Here is an 18,367-nt window from a genome sequence, read left to right on the forward strand (position 1 = left end):
TGGCTTTGAGGGAGTCAGGGCGGGGGCAGGAGGGGGTTACTTCGAGCGGCTCCCGGGCGGCGGGGGGGCTAAGGCAGCATCCTGCCTCCGCTGGCACCGCAGACCTTGCTGCGCCCTAGAAGCCACCAGGAGCAGGTTCCCAGCCAATGGAAGGGCGGAGCTAGTGCTCAGGGCGGGGCAGTGCGTGGAGCCCGGTGCGCTCTTTCCTCCCCCCCCCCCCCCCGCGGGCTACGTCTACGAGTTTTCTCAGCAAAAAATATGCTAATGAGGGACTCATTTGCATGAGTCACAATCTCATTTGCATATGTTCTGCCGATCCATTTTTGCGCTGGGGTTTTTGCGCAAAACCAAGCATTGTGGATGTTTCCTTTGCACAAAAGCCCCTTTTTCTGGGGCATAAGGATCTTGCGGACGTTTCGCCACAGGGAAAATGAATCTGTGGGAGCTTGTCAGTCGCCCCGCCGTTCTAGCCCTGCCTTAGCCAGGAAGAAGAGCAGGGTGTGTTCGGCCATAATCTCGTGAATCCTGGATTTCCTCTCCACACACTAGCCCAGCTCACTGGCCGCCTTGATGGTGGATTAAATGACCCTACCTCGGAGGCTGACACTTGTAGATGTGAAATTGCCCTGGGAATTAGCCCTGCAGCCGGGCCGGGCCAGATTCCAGTTTGCTTCGCCCCAGCCCGGGGGAGCCAGGAGAAGGCCGTCTCTGGGAAGCTGAGTGGGTGCTTTTCGGCACTCGCTTTGCAGCCTGGCCCTGTGGGCGGCGGACATGACGTGCAGCAGACTCTGGAGAGGAAAGAGAGCGATGAACTAGACCGGCCATCAGCCCTGGGAAGCAAGCTGCACGCTGCGTTCCTTGGGAACCAAGGCGCTCTCATCCCAGAATCGCCTGTGCTGGCCACGCGGCGCAGCCCATCCTGCCTTCTGATCCCTGGGCTCTGTGTTCTCCATGTGACGCAGCCTTGGCTGGCGATTAATTACCCTGCTTTAATCAACACCTTCCTCCCCCTCCCTTTGGTCCTGCCCGGGCTTGTTATGGGAAGGGGCTAGTCTGCAGCCCTGAAGCCTCCCAGAGCAGCTGCATCCTGTCATTGGAAATCTGTGCAGGGCTGGGGGCTGCCCTGCTGTCACCTGGGCTCCCTGCATTGGCCACATCTGGTTCTTATTTCTTGCACGAGCCCTTACCAGAACCACATGGCTTCTCTCCAGGCAGCACGCCCTTTGTTTTGAGCATGTTCTTGGGGCTTTTCTCCCACCCACCCCCTTGAATTGATGGGTTGCCTGGTGGAGGCAAACCCCGTTTACCGTTCTGCGTTCTCCGCCTGACTCTCGCCTGTCAGCGCGTGAGAGTTGTTTTATTGGTCTCTTTGATGTTGCGGAGACCAGAACTGTACAGACTTTCATTAAGCCCCTGCCCTGTGGGCCCTGGGATTATGAATATTAGAGCATTGCCCTTTTATGTGAACACGTATTGACCAGTGAACTCTGAATCGTGTGTTCACTAATGACACCCAAGTGCCCATTACGGTCCCTGCCTGTATTGCGTGAGGTTTACTGTCAGCGGCTCTTTGGGAAGGTATAAAACCCCTTTCAGAAATGTTCTGCTATTACATACAGTGCGTACGCGTGTTAAAAGGTTGCTAAGCTGCCTGGAAAGCCCACGAAGGCAATTATCCGTTTAAAAAAAAAAAAAGCTAATTAGGCAATTTCTCTCCGTATTTGCAAGCACCCCCCAGGGTCTCCTGGGGAGGATTAAGATTTTGTAATATTTTTCAGCTCCTTACTTGAGTGTTGCTGCTTCGTTTGATTATTTTTTCATTGTGCAATATCTGGTAACGGAGGTCTGATTCGTGCCCTTTGTGTGACAGCAGCCTGGCCCCTCAGCCCCTGGCGCCGGCCGCGCTTCGGCTGGCTGTAGCCAGGAGGGTCTGAGCCCGGATTTCACTTGCTGCACCCCCGTGGATTCTGCTGTTTCACGTTTAACAGGACGTGGCTGGAACCGAGCGCATTGTGCACCGAGCTGGATTCTTTCCCTTGCCCCCAGGAGCGTAGGGATCGGGTATCCAGGCAGGCTCATCCTGTGCCAGCCAACCGCGGCCTTTTCATATTTCATACAGGGTCCCCGACAACAGCCAGACTGGGCCAGACCACCCAGCCCAGTGTCCTGTCTCCTGACTGTGACCGGCGCCAGCTGCCCCAGAGGGAATGATCAGAACTGGGAACCGTCAAGTGATCCCTCCTCTGTCGCCCATTCCCAGCCTCTGACATACACCCCTGCCCAGCCTGGCTAGGAGCCGTGGGTGGACCTATCCTCCTTGAACGCATCTAGCTCTTTTTTTGAACCCTGTTCTACAGCCCTGGCCTCCACAGCGTCCTCTGGCGAGCAGCCCACACAGAGGTGACTGGACCCAGAGGGCCACTGGCCATGTGATCCCTCTGCAGCCCCACCCACGCCACGGCAGCAGCAGGGGGAAGTGGAGCAATGCGGCCCCAGCTTGCCTTGCTCCCCAGCCACGTTGCTCTGCTCTCACCGGAGAGCGTGGGGCAGGCCTGTCTCCACCCAGAGCAGCATGGCAGGACAGCAAAGCAGCTGGGGCCGCCTTGCTCTGCTCCTCCCCACTGCTGCTGGTGAGCATGGGGGAGCTGGACCTCTGCTGTGGGCACCCGCCCCACCCCTGCAGCTGCTGGCCAGCCCCTCCCAGCCATGGAGTCTGGGGTTCCACGGGTCGGCTGTGCGTTGTGTGGAAAACCCACTTCCTGTGGTCTGATTTAAACCTTCTGCCTAGGAATTCCGGGGGGTGGCCCCTTGCTCTTGTGTTGTGAGTAAATAGCTCTTCCTCGGTCCCTTTCTCCACCCCGATGTTCATGGCCACCTTGCCCACTCGAACCCGCACCTGCGCTCCCCAGAAGACACCTGCCCGGGTCCCGCGCCTCTCCCTGCCAGACATGCTTGGCACAGCCCCCGTCGGGGTGCGTCGTGCAGCCCTCCTTGTGTCCTGACGGCGGCAGGAGCAGCTTGGCTCTGCTGCCGCGCTCTCAATAGCGCCTGTGACACAGAAAAGGAACTCGCACCCCGGTGTAATTTTGGTTTGTTTTTACGGCTGGGGCGTCAGGAGACGACTGTGAGCTAATTTCACCGATGCCATTCGATAACCTTGTGAAATCTGTCACCGGTGTGGGGCTCGGGGGAGGGGCGGTGTGCTCGCTCGCTCTCGCTTATTTTTAATGGATAATTACTTGGTCGCCTTGGTTTTGGAGATAGCGGGGCCTGTCCCCCTGCCCGGATCGGGGCTGGGCCGTGAGCTAGACTCTGAGTAGAGCCCGTAGCGTCTGTTGGCTTCAGAAGGTGCTTCTGAGCCCCCGGCGCCTCTGAAACTCAAGCCTGAGACCGTGGCTCAGTGTTCGGGACCATTCAGCCATTGCCCTGCTCCCTCGTGGCGCCGTCTGCCGGTCTCCGTGAAGACGGAGCCGCTTTGGATCAGAGCGAGTAAACGCTCAGCACTGATGCCCCGCAGCCCTGTCCGTGGACAGATTCTTTCCCCAGGCGCCTGGAGACTTGTTATCTGCGCTGTTGGCGCTCCAGCGGGCTGGAGGATCCCTGCCCAAGGAACCCCCTGCTGGCACAGCTGGTCAGGCTTCCAGGCCAGTCAAGTCGTTGAGATCTTGCTGAGGCGGAGCCTACTTTGTTCTTACCTCCGCCCGCCCCGTTAATCTGCATTTCAGCAAGATGCCTAAATGTGCCAGCTACTTCTTTCTTAATCAGGGCCGTCCCTGCCCCACGCAGCCCGGCACCGGCGCGAGCCCACTCCTCCCCGCCCGGGAATGGCCACCGAAGCTATGGGGGAAAGGGGTTGCCAGCTCCCCAGACCGGAGGCCGCGTCCTGCAGTGGTCTGGGAGAGCTGGCAAGGCAGGAGCAGGGCCGGGAGGGAGGCAGGGGCTGGAGGAGCAGCGGGCGGCCGTGCAGCTGGCTGGAGAGGAGTGGCACTTCTAAAGGTAAAGCGCCGCGTCTCCCCAGCCACCCACTGCGCGGCTGCCCCCGCGAGGGCCGCTCTGCCGCTGCCTGGTGAGCAGGGGCTGGGCACTTGACGGGGGGCGGGAGCGGGAGGTGGCTGGACAGGGGCTGACCCAGGGCGGGAGTGGCTAGGGGATGGGGGAGGGGGGTGGCCGGAGCCCATAGGCCGCACGCAGCTACATAGGGCCCCATGACATTGGGGCCCCAAACTGTCCCAAATCGCGGGGCGCCCCCCGTGGCTGCGTGTTCTGCTGATAGGCCAGGCCCATCCCTGCCCAGTCTCCTTTTCTTGCCTAGGGAGGGCCGGGGGAGCAGCAGGAGTGGCCGGAGGGAGGGGGGGGTCAAACTTGTGCAAATAGCTTCAAAATGTGGGGTTGGGAGGGGTCCCAAAGGCTTCGCCCCCGTCTCCAGAGCAGGGCCTCGCGCCACCTGAGGACCAGGCTTGATCCCTTCAAAAAGCGGACTGTGGAAGGGAGCATTGAAAACCCAGGGCTTTGCAGCTGGCTGCGCCCTCTTGCGGTCAGAGCCGGGGAGACGGCGCCTCGTGACACAGGAACGTAAGTCAAGGACTTAAAATAGCCCGGCCCTGGGAATGACACCATGGCCAAAAAATGTCTTGTCTTGCTCAATGCGACAGAGCCTTCCTGCTGCCCCATCCGCTGGCTGCTGTGCCTCGCCACATCTGGCCCCCTTCCCTCAGGCGGCGGCCAAGCGGTCTCCTCTCCCTCCAGAGACGCGGGCTCGTTCACATGGTGGGGAAGAGCGAGACGCAAAGCGCGTGAGGAGTAATTGGTTCTGTCTCTCTGGTGCCGTTGCTGGAACCCCAAGCAGAAGCTGGGCGGGAGAGAAGCGCTGAGGTGGCTAATCATGCCGTTTCATTGCAGCCTGGAGACATTGTTGGCAGAACACTTCAGAGAGAGAGAAACTCCGTTTCAGGAGGTCTTGGGTGCCTCTCCCCCCCACCCAACCCACGTATTTGTCCAGCAGGGACAGTAGCTAGGGGGCATTGTGTTCTGGGGTGGTTCTGGAAGGGCCAGGGAACAGCAAAGACAGCCCTCTTGCCGTCTGCCACGGAGATGTTGTTGTTGTAAGCCAAGAAGCTTTTATAGCTTCTCGGCCTCTGCCTGTAAAGTCCAGCGCCGCTCATAAAACATTCAGAGGCCCAGCATTACTGGAACGGTATCCAAAGGGGCCTGAGCGGCCACTGTACAGTTAGTGATTATTACACATCCTGAGCAAAACTGCTCTCTCCAAACCGCACAGAGCTCCTTACAGGTTTCCATGCCGCATGCAAGGCCATTAATTCACGCCCAGATGATGAACTTAATTTTCTTTCCTGCTGCGAAAATGACGGCTTGGAGGCAACTTGGTCTTATTGCCGAGTGGAGGTTTTCTCCCTTTGTGTTTGGCTGTGTGGGTTTTTGAAATGTGTGGAACGTGCCAGCTGGCTTGTGATTTACGACGGAGCCTCCGCAACAGCTGTGAGGCCTCCGCCAGAGGTTGCGTGGTAGGGGGAGACTTTGGGCGTTTCACCTGCTGGACAGTCACAGGTCTGTTTGGGAAGGTCGCTGGGCCAAGGGTCGGGCGGTCGGTTGGTCATTCTGAGAGAGGCAGGAGCTCTGCTTTCTTTTAACGGGTTCCTCCCCATCAGACAGGAAGCTTGGTGTGTTTGGCTCCCCTGAACGCTGTGGTTTTGCTGAGGAAATGTTGGGGGGGGCCTGTCGAAGGAAACCTCACCTCACCCCCCAGGACACTGTCGGCGCAGACCTCTGAGCCTTCTCTTGGACGAGCCAAACCTCTGTGGCTGCAAGGAGGACGGGGGCATAGCTACCCGGACCCCGTAACAATTCCACCGCAGCTTTGCTGGGCAGACCGAGGCACCTGTGGATTGTGAGGCTAGAACTTGGCTGGGCAGAGCGCTGTCTTCCCGGGGCCCGGCCTCTCCCCATGGGAACTGCCACCCTCCCAGAGGGAGCTCAGAAATGCCAGATCCCCCGTTCTGTAGCCACTGGGAGAGAAACTCTCCTGCCAATCAGGGCTTCACCCGGCAGTGACAGGGCCCGACAGCTTCCCGGGAAGGGGCGCGTTAGCAAGCCTGCCCCCCCCCCCCCTTGCTTTTCTCCCTCTGATATTTACTTAACCAAAGCAACCTTGAAAGCCACCCAGACTTGACCTAGTTTCTCAACGTGGGGCAGGGCGCTAGGGCAAAGATCCCCAGTCTCCAGCCGGGCCTGGATCTTGCAGTGCTCCGTCTCCTTCACCTCTTGCGTCAGCCCCGCACAGCTGAAATGGTGGCAGGCTCTTTCCCATGAGTTCATCCGGTAACAGACGGCTGCCCCGGGGAGGGGGCGGGGAGCGTGGCAAGATGTTTGCAGAATGAATCCCCCAAAGGCAAGGGGAGGGAGGGGTGGAGAAGGGTGTTTTCGTGATAGAGAACATAACAATTTCAGAGTTCATTGGCCGGAAAGTGCTCTGTGTGATTTCATCTCCCAGAAGCTGAAAAACCCCTCAGGTTTGCCTCTGGCCCGAGTTCTCAAGCCTTTCCGTAGCGGGGGCCGCTGCTGGGCGGCACCTACATTCCCAATTCGTAGATGGAGCCCGCAGGGGACCTTTTGAACATCTGGCCTGACAGCACGACGCAGGCCAGAGAATTCCACTCGGTAACCTCGCCGTGGGTCCCAACAACTTGCTTTCGGAAGGGCAGGCAGCTTTCCCGCCAAGGCATCAAGAATGGAGGGGCCACTTTGCTTGGAAGTTTGTTCCAGGGCTTAATCACCCTCCCGGTTAAAATTCGGTGCCTGATCTGTGGTCACGTAGTCCCCCTCGGTCCCTTAACATCACCCTTGCCAGCTGCAGCCGCCGGCCTTGCAAAGAAGGAACCTTAGGAACCGGTTTCCCTGTCTAGAGTGCAGCCTGGCAGCGGGCAGGGACCCCCAGCGAGCGAGTGCGCTGCAGGCGCGGGACCCCGAGAGGTGCAGAGTAGCACAGGGTCTGGAATTGGGGCGCCGCTCAGGGAAGCGCGCGCAAGAGCAAGGCTGCCACCTGGTGGCAAAGCTGGGCGACAGGCGGGGCTGGGCCTGCAGCGTGGCGCTGGCTGTGTTGCCGGGGCGCGTAAGGGCGGTGGCTAGCAAAGGGAACGAAGCCCTCCCAATGGCTAAGGCGCGCCAAATTGATACGGGAATTGCCCCGCTGCCTGGCATGGATTGGCTGTGCCGCCAGGTTACCGGTGCTGTGCTTACAGTGCAGGAGCCTGCTGCCGAGGAGGCAGGGGACGGCCGCGACAAGCCCAAGCTGCCGAATGCCAAGGAGGAGCTGGAGCAGCCGCAGATCAAGGTGCCCATGGACGTGCCCAAGAGAGACGAACCAAAGGAAAAGCAGCAGCAGGAGGAAGTGCAGCTCGACCGGCCCGACCAGGGTATCTCTGTGGGCTGGGGAGGGGGCGAGGGCGTTGGAGCCCGGAGAGGTGGCGTGCCAGCCTCAGAAGGGGTGGTGGGCAGTGTTCTTGCAGAGAACTGGCATGATCCATCCCCGTCCCGGCTGGTTCCCTCCCTCCCTGGCCCAGCAAGACTGCTTCTGCGGCTCGCTAGCTTTGCTGGTCCCTGGCTAGGCAGCAGGGGCCGCTCGCTGGCGGGGTGGGCCTGTATCGTGGTGGGGGTAACACACAGATGTTGGGGGGAGTTTCCCCAACTCCCACCAGAGGGGCCCCTTGACTCTCTCCCCTCCCCTTCTCCCTAGGAATCGCTTTACCTGTGGGAGAAGCCCACCGCCACGAGCCGCCTGTCCCCCATGACGCAGTGGTAGTAGACGAGGGGCAGGACCGGGAGGAATCCGAGGAGAAGAAACCTCCACGTGACGACGCCAAGGCAAATCTGCCCGAGAAGGCGGCCCAGCTGGAGCCCAAGAGAGAGGAGCCCAACGCGGAGCCAGGAAAGGAAGCTGGGGACCAGAACCTGCCCCAGAAAGAACAGGACAGTCCCCTCGACCACCGGCAGAATGCCCCGGAGGGGCGCCGAGATGGCCGGCCGCTGTACAAAGATCTGGAGGCAGGCAAGCAGCCGGTCGAGGCAAGGTCGCCAGCTGTCCCGCCGGAGGGCAAGAAGAGGGCAGAGGCCGCAGCAGGAAGGGAGGATGCGAATCTGCCGCAGCCTGGGAACATCCCGGAGGCTGGGAAATCAGAGAAGGAAACGGACCCAGGTAAGTTCTCTCCTGAGCGCGCTCTCCTCTCGGCCCATCCTCCCGCAGCGAGGGGGGTGGGCGGGGCGGCGATTGGTTATTCCTGCCTACGTTCCAGCCTCCCCTTTGAATTTCACAAGACGAGCCTGAGAGTGAGCACCGCCCCTTCGGCAGCTGTTGGGGGAAAGGAGGAATCTGGTGTCTCTGACAGCTACTAGAATATCTGTCAAACAATTGTTTGCTAGCCTACTAAATGTCAGGTGCCGTGCTGTTGTTATGTGTCTCACAACTCACCGGGGACGTGGCGTTGGGAGCTCTTGACAGGTAACACATTGCTAAGTGCCCATCTAAGCCGGCGAGGATGGCTCTTGCATTTTAATTGGCGAAGGTAGTTAGCATTGGCGCGCAGCCAGGAGTCTCTAAGATTGTTAAATATTTTTTTTATTACTTCCCTTGCAGTTGTCAGGTTGAATATAAACTGTGGTGTCTGGGGGGGAGGAGGGGCCGCGTGGAGCTGGTTGTAGAGAACATCTGCCGCGTCTTCCTTCCCAGCCCACTCTGTGGTTCGGGCCGCAGGTGAGAAGCAGGAGCCGCTCCCGCCGGACAAGCTGGGCCTGGCGCCGCAGCCGGAGCAGAGAGAGATCCGGGACGCCGAGGACCAGGCGCAGGAGCATGCCGACAGCAAGCTGGAGGGTGAGTCTGCCCTTGCGCCGGGCACCGACTCACAGTCTCCACAGGCAGCGTGTGAGGGACGGGGAGCAGGGGAGGAGTGTGCAGCCCAGACCGCTCGGGCCTGGTGGTCAGGATCCTGTGGTCCCTTTTGGCGTTTTGCTACCCGCCAGGGCGGGCCCCCTCTGCCCTGGCACCGCAGCGCTGATCCCAGCCGGGTGGTGAGGGCAGGCTCGGGTGGTGAGGTTGTGGCCCAGCCCGGCCCTGTGACTCCCCTGGAATCCCCCTGCGGTACCAGACGGGTTGGGAGCCGCTGCTACATGGTCCAGTGGTCAGTGTCTCTCCGGAAGGGCTGGGTGTGCCAGCAGAGGTTGGCATGTGTCAAAGCAGACCTGCCAGCCCTGTCGGTGCCAGGATTCACACCTGTCTCCTCTGTCCCGGCTCCCCCCCAGCCGCACGCAAACATAGAGCCCAGAGCAGGGCCCTGGGGGAACAAGAGTGGCGCCGGAATAAAACTATCCTGGCCTCCTGGCCCTTCCCCCCGCGGGAAGTGGCTGCGTGACGTTGTGTGCCTGATCCCCGTGGCCGCAGGGCGGCTCGTGATGCACGGGTAGGTGGGCGAGGAGAGTCCTGGCCCCCGAAAGCCCCACCCCGCTCTCCTGTTTGCAGGGGTTTGGAACCTGTCGCCTTGCCCCTGGCGCTCTGGGGTCGTCAGCGCACTAGGGAGCTGAAAACCGTTAAGCAGTTAACGATAGCGCTTCACTGGTTAACCGTTTTAACCTAAAGCCTGCTGCCCGGTCCCCAGGTCCCGCCGCCTGGCCCCTCCTTGGCTGGTGCTGCTCTAGCCCGGTGCGGCTGGCCATAACCAGAGTTCATGGGCAAGGGCTGGTTAACCGGGAAGCTTACCAGTAAGCCTCATGCTAACCAGTATGCCTAGTGGTTAACTGGTTAACATCCCTGCAGGGCATGCCGTTCCTTGGCCACGCATGTCCGCAAAGCCACACTCTCCCGTTCCAGGTAGACACCCCCATTGGCTAAGCTGGTGTGCTAACAGCAGCTGGGGTTCGGGGGGATTTGTACTCGGGGGGCTAGTCAAAGCCACCGCCCAATAGCCACCGGGCTAATGCTAGCGTGCCTGGCTACCTGCCTGGGGAGCACGTGCCCCGCTGCAGTGGAGAGGCGCCCCGGAATGCTCCCAGCTTCTGTCCATCTGGGATGGGAAGGCAAAGTCCAGGACTCAGCCCCAGGGGCGCTGGATCCGCTGGCCCGTAACCCGTGATCCCAGCTCCATGACGGGCACAGGCCAGAGTCCCCGAGCGCCGGTGAGTCGCAGGCCCCATGCACTGCTGGGGATCTCCGTCCCGGTAACAGCCTGTCGCCACACGCCCTGTCCGGAGAGGAGGCCCATGCGCTGTGCGTGTGTGGGGCAGCCGCGTAGGCGACTCTTCTGCAGAGCCTGGCATTCATTCCGGCCCTCCCTGGCAGGTTCCTGAAGGCGCCTTCCCCCTAGTGTGCTCCCGAAAGGTCACTCGATGCTTCTGACTTGCTCATTTGCTTTCAAAGGAAAATCACTGTCCCCCTAATCTGTTTCTCTTCCCTATGCCTCTCAATGGGACTGACACAGCTGAGATTAAAAAGCTAGTAGCAGGTATGGACCTCGAGGGACGGGCTCTGGGACTGCAAGGAGGGCTGAGAATCCCAGGAGCTGAGTGCGAGTTGCACGTGTGGCCTTGTGACTGCATTGCACGAGCGTGTTAGCCGCCCCCCCGGGAGAGGCAGCACAGGGCCCGTAGATGGAAGTGACGCGTAGGCCTTGGGGGCGTCGGTGCAACGGAGGAGGGGGGGGGGGGCTTGTGCTGTCCTGCGGTACAGGGCTGAATCTCCTGTCCAAAGCAGCGGGGGAAATGGTGTTTCCAGCCCCAGCTTGCCCTCCCCTCCCCCCACCCGGATGCCCCCTCCTGACGGTAACTTCTCTCTGGGCTCTTCTTTCCCAGCGGCCTCTCGGGGTGCCCCAGGCCGCCTGCGTTTTGGTGTTACACTGCTTACGGTATTGTTAGCCGAGGCGTGTTAACCCTCCCCCCCCCCGCCCTCTGGTGGGGTAGCTGAGCCCCTGTAGCTCGGTGGGTTTGTGTGTGTGAATGGGTTCAGAGAGGAGTTCCGCAGGCTTTTCAAAACCTCCTTCGGCAGTGCTCCCCGCCCCGACCGCCCCCCGAGTGAGTCTCGGACGGAGCTCCGGTGGCATGGACTGCGGAGCAAAGTGCAAAAGGGGGAGGGGACCTGCACTCCGAGTGGTTCCACTCCCCCGCCCATAACGCCACTTTTGTCAACCGGAACAGAAGGGGAAACTCCAGAGTCGCTGCTTGTTTTACAGGGCTCTGCCCTGCACTGGAAACATTCCCCTTGGGGGGTAGTAGCAGGACAACTTCCCTTTTTAATTCCAGTGGCATTTTACAGGCCGTTTAGCTTTGCCAGGAGTCTCTGTGGGCGTAGGCAGCTGGAAACTCCCAGCGAGTTTTGGAGAAATGCCACTGGCTGTGTCAGGACGGGGGAAGCAGGGGAGAGCTTTGCCCTGCACAGTATCTGCAGCAGGTGCACGGTTGTGTCTCCAGACAGGGTGCTTGCATGTTCTGCGCACTGCATGTAGCTTGCACGGTGCCTGGCTCACACCCAGTCCGTGGTGCTAGGCCCTGACCTGTGAGCACTAAACTAGCGTGTTCATTCCAACCGGCACGGCCTGGTCCCCAGAGCTTCCCGGGGTTTGTGCTTTGCAGGGCCAGTGCCCTGGTTTGGTAACATACAATGTCCTGTGACCCAGAATTGTGACCTCACTTAGCAGGCTTGCAAGCTTCAGCTCACCTCGCTCTCGCTCGCTTCAGCTCACCTCGCTCTCGCTCGCTTCAGCTCACCTCGCTCTCGCTCGCTTCAGCTCACCTCGCTCTCGCTCGCTTCAGCTCTGGCTGGATGGAACTTAACTGCCGCCCAGATGGCCCTGTTCCCCCTGCGCGGCGCTATGCCGTGGCTCCTGCCGCCTGTGAGCGTCAGCCTGAGCACCCAGCGCATGGGTGGTGCCAGCGCAGCTGTGGGTTAGGTGGCTGCTGCTCAGTTGTGCCCTAGGTGTGGGGTAGTGGGGTGGGGTCGTCTAGCCTCTGCGCCTGTTGTTGGCCCTGCTCTCCGGATCAGGATGAAAGCATGGGGGAGATGCACATGGGGGGGCAGCATTCAACCCCAACCCTTGTCCATTTGAGAGGCCAGACCCAGTTGCCATTCCCCACGTCTGGGTGCAAACACTCTGCTAGGCTCCTTGGGCCGGGCTGGCCGCAGGATCCTCTGCCGGACTCCTGAGCATCAGAAGGCCCCAGAAGGCTTTGTCTTGGCTCTGCTGGAGCCGGGAGGGATGATCTGTGTGTTCAGCCCCAGCCAGACCTGCCCGCTTCGGGGTTTCAAAAATCAGAAGTCCCCTTGGGTGACTGCCCCCTCTCTCCCGACCAGCTTGCTTCAGAGACTTCGCCCTGGCAGGGTAAATCCGAGCGCCCGGCTCAGTCTCACCTGCCTCCACAATGTTGCCCATGGGCGCTTCTGCCACTGCCTGCTCCGGCCGTGCACGTTAGCGGCAGCCCCCTGGCTTTCCTTTGGGGCGGGGGGGAGCAGCCAGCCCTGTCCTGGGGCAGCCTCCCCTCCCCCATCACACACGCACGCCAGGGGTGTGAAAGGGTAACTGGTCGGTCCCGGTTAACCGGTGGGGGTTACAGCAGCTCCCTGCCCACTGTGGGGAGGGGCCCTGGGCAGCCAGAGTAGGCCCTGTCCATGGAGGGCCTGGGCATGTTGCAGGCAAGGGCTGCTCTGGTTGGGCAGGTGGGGGCTCCAGCCCAGCCAGGTGGGAGGAGCCCTCTTGCCTGCCCCCTCCCCCATTGGCTAAACATCCCGTTTCTCCGGTTAGCCAATTGAACGGGATTTCCTATCCCTGACGCGTACACTCGCTTGCTTCCGGCTGCGGTGGGCCTCTGTGCTGCCGATCGAGGGCCGTATGGCGATGCCCAGCTACCCGACTGCCGTGGGGCTGGCACTGCTCAGGGTGGGGCAGGGTGGCGCAGTGGGACTCCTGGCCAGGAAGCACGCCAGCGAGTAAGGTGGGACACAGACACAGGAGAGGGTCTCAGCAGGCCCATGGAGAAGGACAGAGCGTTGGTCAGACCGCGGGCAGGCGTTCCGGGGGCAGCATGTGCCCACCCATCCCTCCCTGCCCAGTGACCCACGAAGCGCGAGGAGCTGTTCTGCTGCTCCCAGCAAGCTTCATCCCCCCCCCCCCCCCCCATGTTTTTACTGCTAGAAGCTGGGAAGGCAAAGGTGCTCGATCATGCCGTCCTGCTGCAAGTGATTAAGGAACAGCAGGTGCAGCAGAAGCAGCTACTGGACCAGCAGGCGAAGCTGCTGGCTGTGATTGAAGAGCAGCACAAGGAAATCCACCAGCAGAGGCAGGAGGAGGCAGGGGACGAGAAGCCAAAACCAGGTAAGGACGTGGCCAGAGAACACCTAGAATGAGAGAATCCCAGGGCTGACTCCTGAGGTCTCTTCCAGAGTCCAGCCCCCTGCCCAAGGCAGGACCGACCCAACTCAATCAACCCAGCCAGGGCTTGGTCAAGCCGGGACTTAAACACCCCTAGGGATGGAGATTCCACCCCTCCCTAGGGAACCCAGCCCAGCGCTTCCCCACCCGCCTAGGGAAATCGTTTGTCCTAAGATCCAACCTAGACCTTCCCCACTGTGATTTGAGCCCATTGCTCCTCGTTCTGCCCCACTGAGACCAGCCTCTCGCCAGCCTCTTTGGAACCCCCTTCAGGGAGTTGAAGGCTGCTACCAAATCCCCCCTCACTCTTCTCTTCTGCAGACTCAACAAGCCCAACTCCCTCTCCTTGTAAGTCGTGTGCTCCAGCCCCCAAATCCTTTTTGTTGCCCTCCACTGGCCTCTTTCCAGTGCGTCCACATCCTTCCTGTCACGGGAGCCCAGCACTGGGTGCAAGACTCCAGATGCGGCCTCCCCAGTGCCAAATAAAGGGGAATAATCGCTTCTTTAGACGTGCTGGCCACTGGCGCCAGCACATTGGCAGGGCCGAGGAACGTGCAGGGCCTGGCTGCTGGGCTTGTGCTACAAGAGGTTTGTCCTTTGTTTCTGCAGCAGAAATACCGCAGGAGCCTGGCCTGCCGCAGGCGAAGAGCAAGGAGGAAGAGCACCAAGATGTTAACGCCGATGCTGCTGCACAGCACCCTCCAAAGCAGATTCTGAACCCGCCTCAGGCAGCGCTGGGTAATCAGCCTGTTCACTCAGAGCAGCACCCAGGGAATATCGATCCTCCGGACGAGGCTGGGCACAAAGTTCCTGTTAGTGTAGACGGGCCTGGCGTGCCTGAGGCCCCGCCCAACGGTGGGAAGGTCCCACAAAAGGTGACCAAAGATGTTAACGCTCGAGAGAGCTTAGAGGAGCCGCTTCATAGCGATGACTCGCAGCAGGCTGATGCCATGGGACGTCCAGAGAAGATGCCCTCGGCCAAGGAGGCAGGAGGAGGCCATGAAGTCAGAGCTGCGGGAGAGCCCCAAGAGAAGAAAGCCCTGGAAGCTGGAAAAGTGGCGGCAGATGCTGACACCCAGAGAGAGCTGCCGAGGGCTGCCAAAGCTCAGGAGGCAGCAGGAAAGGCACCGCAGCGAGCCTTCGGTGCAGACTCTAAAGCCAAACCAGCAAGTAAAGAGGAGCCCAAAGAGCTGGAGTTTCCACGTCACCCTTCAGACAAAGGGCAGGGGGTGGAGAACGTGCAGCCTCAACAGGAACATCCGCGAACTGGCAATGGCGACGGGGCCGATGGAGCTGGCAGCAGACAGCGGCCGGCCGCCCGGGGGGAGCAGGCCAGCGAGACGGAGGCTGAGAGAGAGGTGCTTCGGCAAAGGGCGGGGGATGTGGAGCAGGGTCTTCAGGGCAGCCACTTGGACAAGCCGAAGGATGCAAAACTTCTCAAAGATCCCGCCGAGAAGAAAGCCCTGGAGAACGACGGTGCCTTAAAGCGTGAGAAGGGAGCTGCCCCCCTTCTGGATCAGAAAGCGGAGCAGGAGAACGTCAAACCAAACCGGGACTTGAAACTGCAAGCGGACACGGACCTGCGGAGGAGGAGACGGGACCTGCCGCCTCCCCTGCGGGAGGAGACTGAGGGCGTCCTCATTGGTCTCAACCCCCTCCCAGACGTGAGAGTGAACGACCTGCGCAGCGCCCTGGAGACGCGCTTCAACCAGGCAGTGGGAGGCGCCCAGCAGGTGGTTCACAGTCGGCAGATCAAACAAATGGCGGAGGAGGTGTGAAGCCTTACTCCGGTGGTGGTCGAGGCATTGTCACCCCGTGCCAAGCTGACATCCGCGCTAGCAAACGCGACCGTTTGCTGACAGTCTAACTCAGACTGGTTCCCAGCAGCCCTGGGGCGGATTCTGACCTCCTTGTGCTCTCCAGGGAACCGGGGGCCACCCTGGCCTGTCCGTTTCCTTCAGTGCTAACGTCCTGCCTGTGTTGGTCATTGGGGCGTCTGTCTAGTCAGCGCCCCGAAAGAGACACACCAACGGCCTCCGGCTTTCCATGGCCCTCCCCGTTTGCAGAGGATGTCCGGTGCTTCCTTCCTGGTGAATTGCCCTGTTCGTCCAGCCCCCATTTCCCTGTTCAGTAGCAAGGCACGTCCTGGGCTTCTCAAACCCTCTCCTGGCAAATGTGCTGAGTTGCTTGGTCCAACGTCTGTAGGCCTTGAGGGGGAACTCGCCACGGCTCCACTTCTCCTGGACTGTGGCCATCTGCCTGGGGAATACGTCCACGAGGCCTGGGCTAGCCCATTGCTGGGGTACGTGTTCCTCAGTGGGAAGCTGTCCCCGTCAGCCTTGCCCGTGGAATATCCGTGCGGGCTGTCAGATGCTGCCTTAGCGGCACAACAGCAACCACTGTGCTGCCTCTTCCTCCCAGGGATCCTTCATTTGGCCACCTCCTAGCACTAACGAGCGCTTCACCTTCGCCGCATGTGAACATTCCCATTGTGCTTTCCACCACACGAGTATTCCTGCCCAACGCGCACCCAGGGGCGCAGGCTGGGAACTGCAGGCTCCCATCTTCCCCTCCAAAACAGCGTGAGCCGCGCTACACAAAGTAGCGGATATCAGGAAACGAAACTGTGTGATTGAAAGGGGCCGTCTCCACGAGGGCTGGCTCAGCTGTACCTCTCTCGTCTCCCCCGGCTGAGTGCACGGAACGTTTGGTCTCGTTGCATCTGACAGAGCAGCTCTTTGATGTGTGATTAAATCCATTGAGGCTGGTAATCAAGTTACTTGGGTCACGTAGTCACGAGCAGAGGAAGTGAACACTTCCTGAGAGAAGTGGTTTGTGGCAAGAGTCCAAGAGACAGGGATCAGTCGTCCATTTGGAAGTGTGGTAAATGAGATCCCTTGATTGCCAAATGTAGGAAAAAATCCCCAAGCTTTCACTAGAATGATTGAAATTCCCCCTGCCACGAGCCTGGGGGCCTCCCACTGCTCCTTCCGCAACAGCCTCTTTTAGTCCTTAGCAGATCAACCTCCCGCAAGCAGGAAGTAAGTAACTTGTGATGGGAGCTGGGTACCAGGAGAGAAACCCACTCGGGGCGACTGCCTTCTGAAAATGGCGGGAGCACATAGGACTTGTCTTTCAAGTCAGCCTGTTATCTGATGTGCTTAAATCTTCCCCGGGGGCAGCGGTATGTCGTCAGGAGGGGTGTTGTAGAGAAGATTGTCATAGCCAGTCTCCGCTACCCCGTCTCAAAGCACAGTTAACCTGTAGCGGGGACTCTTGTAAATTCTGTTCCGGGGCAGGCGGCCTCCTTGCGATTGTTTGGGACTGTCAGATGCAGGAGACCCTAGCCGGCCTGGCACATGCTTTCAGTGCGGCAGTCGCCTCTGCTAGCGGCCAACTCTAAAGTCAGCCCCTGTGCAAGAACTAGCCCTTCACAGCTATCAAGGAGTTCTGGAGGGGAACTAAGTGCCCTGCCCGGCCCTGCTTGCACCTAGCGTGTGCACAGGGATCTCCCCTGGCCTCTGTCAGCTGTTGGGAACCTGCCTGGTGCCGGAGCAGTTTCTCTTCCACGTGAGCAGCAGGCTAGGGTGACGGGCCTGGAGCGGTGACCATGTGCTGCTGCGGGGATGCCTGCTGACCACAAAGGGACCAAAGATATTTTAGACATTCCTCAGCACTTGCAGTGGGCCAGTGTTGATGGATTTTTGTTGTGAATGAGACATTCCCAGCTGGACAAAAGCAGGGAACTTTCTTACCTCTACGTGCGAGGACCAGCTTGGGTTTGTAGTGCTCAGGGGAAAGGGGAGGAGGGGCCAAGCCAGGCAAATCAATAAAATACGTTCAAAGCATTTTGATCTGAGTTCTTCTAATTATAACAAGTGCCCGTCAGCAGCTCTCAGCCCTCGGGCCACGGTTCCTGCTAGCCAGGCTGGGACAATCCTTGCACTTCTCCTTCAGGGATCCGTGTTCATTCCACCTCCACTCCAGCCATGGCAGGAGAGAACAGCAGGCCCCTTTCCCCCTTTGCTTGGAGAGAAGGGAGGGTCGCCCTGTGGGCCCCAAATGGGAGATTTCATAAAATGGCACTTGGATTGTTCAGCTCAGGAGCGAGCAAGATCCGGCCCACCCTACCACTACTCTCTGCCACTCAGTGTGGCTGGCTGCTCCATGTGACTGCCAGGGACGGGAAGGGGAGGCTTAGCATGCTGCCCTTGACGCCCCAGCACAATCTCTTAGCTCCTATTGGCAGGAAACTGGCCAATGGGAACTGAGAACTTGTTTTGGGGGCAGGCATACAGTATAGAGCCACATGGAACAGCTAGACACTTTGAGCCCTGGGGCTTCTGGCAGGCAGGGGAGCCAGCCTGAGGGTCACCTCGGTTAGCGCCTCCTGGCTAGAATCTGACACCCCACCTCCCTGTCCCAGGTCACCACCCAAAACCCTCAGCACCCCCTGCCCTCCACTCCAGGTTACAACTCTTCCCAGACCCCACTGCACCACCTCCTAGACCTTTTCCTCAGGCTAGAATCATTTCCTGCACCTAAATCCACTACCCCAGGTCACAACCCCCTTCCTCACCCAAACTCCCTCTGCTGCAACCCAGTGCCCTACTCCAACCTCCCTTCTGCACCCAGCCTCCATCCCGGACCCCACACCTCCTCCATAGAAAAGTTACCAAAATCTTGGCATGTCTCTCTCCCCCCCCTGAAATTATTGCCCATCCCTGGTTTAGCTTCAGGGTGACTGCACTGAAGTGTAAAGGGGGATGCAGCTTCCAGTATGCTCTCCCCTAAGCAGGGACAGGATACCTGCTCTCATTAGCATGCTTTTCATGAGCTAGCGCCTCCCTCCCTTTTATCAAGCTGCAGCTTGGATTTACTCATGCTAGTGGTCCAGTGTTGTCACTGTAGCCCTGTGCTCACTATTCTACCCTTCCGGGCCCCAG

The 18,367-nt window shown here is 59.9% G+C and overlaps 1 protein-coding gene across 5 annotated transcripts in view; it reads left to right on the plus strand.

The window, feature by feature from the left end:
- Window positions 1-17,269, plus strand: part of SLC38A10 (solute carrier family 38 member 10) — a 56,124-nt gene extending 38,855 nt beyond the window's left edge. For 2 of the 5 annotated variants that reach the window (XM_075904068.1, XM_075904072.1), the window contains exons 12-16: window positions 7,257-7,430; window positions 7,751-8,209; window positions 8,741-8,881; window positions 13,185-13,364; window positions 14,031-17,269. In XM_075904068.1, coding sequence (XP_075760183.1) covers window positions 7,257-7,430; window positions 7,751-8,209; window positions 8,741-8,881; window positions 13,185-13,364; window positions 14,031-15,199 — 2,123 coding nt within the window. In that variant the 3' untranslated portion in view covers window positions 15,200-17,269. The remainder of the gene's footprint in view (window positions 1-7,256; window positions 7,431-7,750; window positions 8,210-8,740; window positions 8,882-13,184; window positions 13,365-14,030) is intronic. The other 3 variants (XM_075904071.1, XM_075904069.1, XM_075904070.1) reach the window with 3 other exon arrangements.
- The last annotated feature ends 1,098 nt before the right edge of the window (window positions 17,270-18,367 follow it).

The sequence above is a fragment of the Pelodiscus sinensis genome, chromosome 20 (assembly GCF_049634645.1).
Source record: "Pelodiscus sinensis isolate JC-2024 chromosome 20, ASM4963464v1, whole genome shotgun sequence".
Classification (NCBI taxonomy): domain Eukaryota; kingdom Metazoa; phylum Chordata; order Testudines; family Trionychidae; genus Pelodiscus; species Pelodiscus sinensis.